Source organism: Rattus rattus, chromosome X (genome assembly GCF_011064425.1).
Source record: "Rattus rattus isolate New Zealand chromosome X, Rrattus_CSIRO_v1, whole genome shotgun sequence".
Taxonomy (NCBI): domain Eukaryota; kingdom Metazoa; phylum Chordata; class Mammalia; order Rodentia; family Muridae; genus Rattus; species Rattus rattus.
The window spans coordinates 92359148-92367810 of record NC_046172.1 but is presented as its reverse complement, the minus strand read 5'-3'; the positions used below and the strand labels follow the sequence as shown (position 1 = coordinate 92367810).

General features: G+C 36.2%; 2 protein-coding genes across 2 annotated transcripts in view; both read left to right on the top strand.

The window, feature by feature from the left end:
- Positions 1-8663, top strand: part of LOC116888646 (collagen alpha-5(IV) chain-like) — a 760537-nt gene that overhangs the window by 96345 nt on the left and 655529 nt on the right. The gene's annotated exons all lie outside the window — the stretch shown is intronic.
- The window catches only part of Tbc1d8b (TBC1 domain family member 8B), a 77623-nt gene that overhangs the window by 28924 nt on the left and 40036 nt on the right, over positions 1-8663 (top strand). Inside the window, exons 6-7 of the mRNA XM_032889938.1 lie at positions 3360-3567; positions 4359-4523. Of these exons, the coding sequence (XP_032745829.1) occupies positions 3360-3567; positions 4359-4523 (373 nt within the window). The remainder of the gene's footprint in view (positions 1-3359; positions 3568-4358; positions 4524-8663) is intronic.

Here is an 8663-nt window from a genome sequence, read left to right as displayed (position 1 = left end):
GAACTGTTCCTCATCCATGAAATTTTATTTTAAGAGATAATAGAAGTTAGGTTTGGAAATTATTTTTTAAATAAGATTTATTAGAGCATGTCTTAGGATTTCTGTTGCTGTAATGACACACCATGATCAAAGAAACTTGGGGAGAAAGGGGTTTATTTGACTAACACTTCCATATCACTGGCCTTCATCAAAGGAAGTCAGGACAGGAGTTCTCCAACAGGGTAACAGGGCAGGAACCTGGAGGCAGGAGCTGAAGCAGAGGTCATTGAGGAGTGCTTCTTACTGGCTTGCTTCCCAAGGCTTGCTCAGCCTGCTTTCTTATAGAACCCAGGACCACCTGCTGAGGTATGGTACCACCCACAATGAGTGGTTCTCTTCCATCAGCCACCAGTTAAGAAAATGCCTGACAGGCTTCCATACAGCCCAGTCTGAAGGAGCCATTTTTTTTTCAGTTCAGGGCCCCTCTTCTCTGATAATTCAGCTGTGTCAAGTTGACAGAAAAGTAGCCAGCACAGAGTAGTTTCAGAAATGCATAGGTTTTAATGCAGCTAGGTAACTCTAAATTTGTCTGTTATCATTACTGAGGGTTTCTGTTTCCTCCTCTAGCGTTCCTACCTCTGTGGACCCCTATTAGAAAGGAGTGGAATGTGTGGTGATTAAATATAAAAGAACTACAGAAGTACTAATCATTATTAGTGCCAACATCAGAACTATCTGACTAGGTGGAAATGGGGACATGCGTACAGAATTCCAGCTCTTGGAAGGCTGAGGCAGGAGGATCATTAATTAGTTCTAGTCCAGCCTGGCCTACACAAGGAGACCTTGTCTTTAAGGAGGAAGAAAACAGTATCTGACTGATCGTTGTTCATTACTATATTCAGTGTGCTGAAACCAAACAGAGCCTTTCATTCTGCTCAACACTTAAACAGTTGAATGAAGGGAACTTGCCAACAGGAAGGAGGCAAGGAAAGGATCCAGAAATAGCTAGTGCAAGCTGCTTTTGGCAAGGAAGATGAGGAGATAGACTGGGAAAGTTTGAGACCTAATCAAGTCGTCTGGATAGGCTAGAACAAGGGCTATGGAGGCTTGTTGTGTCCTACCTAGCCCTGATCAGGTAGTTATTTTATATGATACTTAAACTATTCCTAAAATTCAGATGTGTAAAGATTACTTGGAGAGTCTGCTTTTCTAGAAATTAGAATAATGAAGTGAATTTTTACACTTTATTACTAAAGTCATATCTCTATGATTTATGAACGGAACTATGCCATTAAGAATGTAAAGTGCAGAGGTGACTCAGAAGGTAAGAGCACTGTCTGCTCTTGCACAGGACCTGGGTTTCATTTCCAGCAGCCATACAGTGGTTAACAACTGCCTGTAACTCCTGTTCCAGGGGATCTGACATGCTCTGGCCTCCTCAGACTCCTGCATGCACACGGTTCCTAGAAGCTCATACAGGTACACTCACATTCACATAAATAAATGAAAGCAATTTAAAGATTCACTTCATATTACAATATTGCTGGCATTTGCTTGAATTACAAATAAATAATGACTGCTGAGAAACAGAGGATTAGAAAGGCCGCGCCCCTAATCAGTTACCTAATGCCAAGTGTCCAGCCCTAAAATCATGTGTATACAAGTGACACTAAACAGACTCAGCAAGTTGTATTTATGTATTTATCCATACATGTGTCTATACATTCATACAAACATATACAAGAGGCCATGAATTTGAGAGGGTGATGGGGATGGGAAGGTTTGGAGTTGGAGGGAAAGGTGATATAATATTTTAATTAAATATAAAACTTGTGGGTTGGAGAGATGGTTCAATGGTTAAGAGCACTGGCTACTCTTCCAAAAGACCTGGGGTCAATTTCTAGCACCCACATAGTGGCTCACTATCATCTGGAACTCTAGTCCCAGGGGATCCAATGTCCTCTTTTGACAACTTCAGGTACTATATGCACATGGTATGCTGACCCACATACAGACAAAACACCCACGTACATAAAAGTAGACAAAATAAAGGAAAAAATCCAAAATTTATAAAATTAAATTTTTATTTCCCTTAAAATAGGATCTAAGAGATCACGTATCAGTGAGTTTATCCATTAGTGAGTATTTAAATGAGATGTAGTAATTTTTGTCTTTGTATATATTTTTGACTGAGCATATTGAAAGTCATATGTCTAAATATTTTTTTCTAGTAAGTTAAGAATAACTAAGAAAGACTTCAGGTCACATTTTTAAATGGGCGTTTTCATTGCCTGTGTTTGCTTTATAAATATACACTCTAAAATGTAAACAATCAGGAAGCCCTATTGCAGACATTTAGTGTCTATCCATTCGTGTTTTATTCCAGAAAAATTTAAATGTCAGCAAAATTAGGGCTTAACACAGCATACAGTTTTATTTTGTAATAATATGCCACAGAAATTTTTTCTATTCACGCGAATGGGCTGTGATTAGTCATCCGTTTACTAATGAAGCAACCTACCAAATTACAACTGAAGTAGAGTGAAAATGTGCATGGGTTTCTGGTTATATAGATCGGGATTATTTTGCCAGACACAGTGAAGTACTACATTTTCAAACTGGAGATGCAGGAAGGCTGAATTTAGTTTCAGTTGTGTTGGCTTTGAGTTAGAACTTGCATAATTTCCTCACCACTCCAGACGGCATCGCTGCTTAGCACAAGGTATTTAGTGCCTCTAGAAAAACCATGCTATTTAGAGTGACAGCTTTGTATTTATATATTTATCTGTCAGTTAACAAGATGCATCTGTTTATCAACTCCAGTCCTCTGCCCAGCATGGTGCAAACAGTGTTGTTTTGTTCTGCTCCAATTTTAGATGTTTTTAAACCGTCATGTAAACTTTCGTTTAACTGAATCTTGATATTGCTTTATAATATGCTCTTCCTCTTTAAACTTTAATGCCACCAGTTTTCATTATTAAATTTCATTTTATTTGTATAGCTGCTTGATTTTCTAATAACCAAATATGTAATTACTATATTCTAAGGTTGGGTTTAGCCATAGGAATGTATTATTAATGTATTATAATACTAGTTCTCCAGAAAAACACCCCTAAGACATCAATCATTTTGAGACCTATAATATGTGTAACTTTTGGGTCTCCTAATCTGAATAAAATGAAATTGGAAAAATAAACAATAAAAGAAATTTATCAGGAATCTGTATGTTAATTTATTTTTCCATTTAAGAATTCCATTGAAGAGCATACCACTTAATATGTAATCTTTCTGCTTTATAGTTTATATAGGTTAAACACTATTGTTGTATTCATACTTTAGAATTTATCACTTGAGCCCCTCCCTCCTTTTTTTTTCTACAGAGGTTTGGAATATCGAGCCCACAGTGAGCAATTCAAAGCCTTTTTTAGGCTACCCAAAGAAGAAACTTTGAAAGAAGTACATGAATGTTTCTTATGGGTACCATTCAGCCACTTCAGTACTCATGGAAAAATGTGCATTTCAGAAAACTATATTTGCTTTGCTAGCCAGGATGGGAATCTATGTAGTGTTATCATTCCATTACGAGAGGTAATATAAATTTGGGTACTCATAAGTTTTTAATTTATAGAACGCCCTATAAATCTGTGAAGTAGTACAAGGCTCAGGAAATGTATCCTTTTAGCAATTTAAAAAAATCATTTAAGTACAAAATTATTCTTCAAGTTAAAAATACTAGCTTACAAGATATTTTGAGATTGCTTTTAGAAAAGCTTTGCAAAAAGTGGGGAATTTTAAAAAGTAGATAAAAATTTAGGGCAGTGGTTCTCAACATTCCTTATGCTGCTATCCTTTAATGCAGTTTCTCTTGTTATGATGACCTCCAACCATAACATTATTTCATTGATACTTCATAACTATAATTTCGCTGCTCTTGCGAATTATAATTTAAATATCTGATATGCTGGATATCTGATATGTAAGCCCGATGGAAAGGGTCATTTGTCCTCAAAGGGATCATGACTCACAGTTTAAGAGATGATGACTTAGGATAACAATTTAGGCTGTCACATTTGATGCATTTGGTCATCAGGAATAGAATTGGTAACTTTAATGTCAGTCAAAAATTGGTATTCATCACTGAGTGTTTTATTTGACTTGATAATTTTAGAGGCCATGCTAATTTAACTTTTTTCTTGAAAAGTAAAGTAACTTGAACTGAGGAGTTGTGGGTGATCATTAGCACGATTCCTATTTGCAAGTCTCTTAGCGCGTCATACTACAGACCAAAACTGTCAGCCATGACAGAGTAAAGCAAGCACATATCTGAATGTCAGCACTAGGAGAAAATGTGATTGACTTCTTTCTCTTTTACTCCCCAGGTCTTAGCTGTAGATAAAACTGATGTCTCCAGCAGATCCGTCGTCATTAGCATCAAAGGAAAAACAGCTTTTCGTTTCAATGAGGTTAAAGACTTTGAGCAACTGGTGGCAAAGCTCAGGCTCAAGTGCCGGGGAGCTTCAACTCAAGATGATGGTAGCACAGAGGTAAACTCTATGGCAATAACATAGTTTTGAAGGACAGCTTTGTCTTTAGAATAGTCTGGTCTTCCAAAAGGAATCTATGATAATTTTCCTGTTTATATCTGTCTGTCTTATTGTAAAAGCCTAAGTCTAAAGAAATTATATACTCTAAATATGTGCTGAAGTAAAAATTAAGGGGTTTAATGTGTTTAGGAACTAATTAACAAGAAATATTATAATTTATCTTTGCTTTTATCTTTTCAATAACACTCTTGTATATTCCTCCTTGACTTTAATCTATATTTTAGAACCTTGATTATTTGTCTCTTATTGGGACTGATGACAAGACTCAGTGGTTAAGAGTGCAGACTGCTCTTACAGTGGCTCTCGATGTCTGCACTTGCATTGGGCAGCTCATAACCACCTATAACCCTGGTTGCAGGGTATCTGATGCGTCTTCAGATCTCTGTGGTTATTGCATGCACATGGTGCACGTACATAACATGCAGGCAAACACACATAAAATGACAAAGAGTAAACATTTTCTTTTTATTGCTATAGAGATAGAAGTTTTTTTTTTCTTTTTTTCGGAGCTGGGGACTGAACCCAGGGTCTTGCGTTTGCTAGGCAAGTGCTCTACCACTGAGCTAAATGCCCAACCCCGAGATAGAAGTTTTAAACAAGATTAAATATTTTTAATACCTAATTGTTCACCTTTATTAACATAATTTTGTCCGAGGCAAAACAGTGACGTAGGCATTTATTAGGAAAATCTTAGGGAAGGGGGATGGTGAGATGACTTAGCATGTAAAAGCACTTGCCACACAAGCCCTGCAACCTAAATTTGATTCCCAGAACCAAGGAAGGATGAAAGAAGAAAATAAGTCCAGAGAGTTGACCTATGTTTTCTGTACATACATACCTGTACACAGACACACAAGTGTAGCAATAATAATTCTAATTTTTAAATATACACAATGATATTGCTGAAAGTTCTAAGTTATAAAAATGTTAGAGATAATAAATATTCTGAACAAAGTGTAGTTAGAAACCTGGTTTTTATTTTTAGTATATTTTTCAAGAAAATGTAGATGGATTGACAGATTGAATTCAAATGAATTTTCCACTCTGAATCCAGGAGTTCTGTGTTTTTACATATTTAAAAATTGTACCAAACTTAACAATTTATTTTTAATTAAAGATTCATGTGTAAATAATCAAAATTGATATTTCAGGTTGCATTATTTTCTTTAGATTGACATATAAGGCCCTTTATCACTGGGGAATGAAGACTAAATAATATGCTAATTCATTTATAATGTAGTATTGGTAGACTAAGCCTTCCCTTCAATAAACCTCAGTATTTAAATATATGTGTCATCTCGGTCCCAGATTCAGAATCTTTATGTAGGCCATGAAGAACTTTTTCTTGCCCATATTTTCTATTCACATATTTTTTAGAATATTTTAGCCAGAATATTCCTTAGCCCTAATGCAAAAACACAAGTAAAATTTAACTAGTCTTGATAATTAATCTCTTAATAGTTCCACATTCTTGCTTCTGTCAAATCTGTCCTACCCTTTTTTTAAATCTTAGGTTTAGTCTAGATCCAGTATTTATTCTGAGTATCCTCCACTTTCCTTTCATGTCCCACTATAAATTTTCTTGGAAGCCTCACATGTCTTTGGTGGATGAGTGTCAAGGAAAGATTTTGTTTTAAATGTTCACCATTTCTAGATGCATCAAAATGCTAAGGATGTCTAGTTCTTTCTCATTTCAGAGGCTTTAGTGTAAAGATGTTCAGAATATACTAATTAGTATAAGAGCTTGCATGGAAATATATTTTTGAATTCTCATGTTTTATTTTCAGTGATTTTAAGAGAGAGAGAGAGAGAGACTGAGAGATTGTCAGTATAGGACAACTTGTAGAAGTCAGTTCTTAGCTCCCACCATATGTGTCCTGGTGAGTGGACTCAGCCTGACAGCAGCTTTCTTTAGCTACCGAGCCATTTTACTGACCCATAACTGAAGGTTTTCATCTTAGCAATGGTGAAGAATTTTGACCCCTTTTAGTATTATCTCTGTATACCCTGCTATATCTGTAGGACATCATAAAAATTAGTGAAGAGAAAGCTTTCTAAAACAAGAGCTAAGGACTAGGGATATATCTCAATGGTATGGACCATTTATTTAGCATGGATAGTGTCCGGCATTAAATACCTAGCATTAAAAAATTGCCAGTACATTTGAATTCTAAATAACAGAAGTTGTCGCTTCATTGTTTATAGCTATAGGAAACTTACCTAAACAATGACAAAAGTGCATTATGTAATTTTAACAAACTCAGTGACTTTTATACAATAAAACTTTTAAAATCTAAATCTTAGAGTCTAAATCAACTTGTCTGAATCTGAGGCCAGAAAGGACTTCAGGAAGTTTTTCCCATGTCATAGGGCCTGTGAGGACATAAAATATGTTACAAAGGACAAAACCTTCCAGAAATAATTGGGATTATGCATAAGCACCAGCTCTGTCCAAATTTTAACTAGGTATCAATTACCATGTTCTACAGTTTAATAAGTTACACTAAAACATGGGCACATGAAGAGGTTTTATAAAATCTGGACCAACTGTTTTTGATGTGTATAATAAATATTACTAGATAAGATTCCAAGCTACTAAGTATAGGAAAGTTGGGCTCTTTTAGCTTAGCATGAGGCAAGTGGTCCCAAGACTAGAAAGCACTATCAGAGATCCCTTTATTTTAAATTGCATTACAAATGAATCATAAGACAGTGGTTCTCCACCTGTAGGTCATCACCCTTTGGGGGGATTAATGACCCTTTCTTACAGTGGTTGCTAGGATCATTGGAAAACATGATGTTTACATTAATTCATAACAGTAGCAAAAATTACACTTTTGAAGTAGTAAATGCAAATAATTGTATGGTTGGGGTCACCACGATGTGAGGAACTAATAGTGGGTCTAGCATTAGGAAGGTTGAGAACCAGGGATGGGGATTTAGCTCAGTGGTAGCCGCTTGCCTGGTTCGGTCCCCAGCCCAAAAAAAAAAAAGAACCAAAAAAAAAAAAAAAAAAAGGGAAGGTTGAGAACCACTGCTATAGAAGGTCCAGAAAAGTAGAATTGGATTTATGCCTTAACATGTTTAGATAGGGCAAATATTTTCTACAGATTATCAAAGCATGTGTAATTAGTTCTTGGTTTTGTCTGAATTTCTAAGTTTTTAGGTTGTAAGTATTAAGTTCTGGGAACATGTGTTCTACTTGACATATTGATGTTGCCTAATGCTAGAATTGCAAATAAAAGCTGATAGTGCCAGGACCTATAACCCCAGCTACCTGGGAGGCTGAGGCAGGAAGGTTACATGTTTAAGCACAGCCTAAGTAACTAAGGGAATTAAAAAATAAAAGGGCTGATGGTCTTCCTATAGGACCGCCCTCCTCCTCAACTTCTAGCCATTCCGTAATTCAACCACAGGGGTCCTGACTTTAGACCATTGGTTGGGTATAAGTATCTGCTTCTGTCAGTCAGCTGCTAGTTGGGCCTCTTTGAGGGGGGGAGGAGGAATGGGATGAGGAACAGTTGGAGGGCTGAACTTGAGGGGGATAACGACTGGACTTTAAAAAAGGATTAAAGAAAAAAACAGTCAAAACAGAGCTGGTGTTAGTATTAGTAAATTAGAATAATAGAATTTTTTCAAAATAAAGTGTTTACAAAGTTAAAAACAATTAAAAAAAAACAACAAGCTAGAGATATGGCTCAGGATTACTGCTTTTTTATCGCATGCTTCTATCCCTGGATTGAATCCATATTTAAAACAAACAAACAAAGGAGGTTTATTTCTGTCAAGGACAGTTTTATTTCTATGATTGATCTATTTTATTATTTGAGGACTCCACATATGCATACAGTATATTTTGACATAGTCACTCTTACTTCTCCTTCTTACTCCTCCCAAATTACCTCCCAACTTTAGGGTTTCCCTTTTTTTAAAACGCCCTTCCTAATCTAATTCATGCTGCTCACATGTGAATGGATGTGGAGTCCTTGGCTGGTGCATAGTACTCATACCAGTGGCCACACTCTTAAAGAAAACTGACTCTCCCTCCCTCAGAAACCATCAACTTTCCATAGCTCCTCA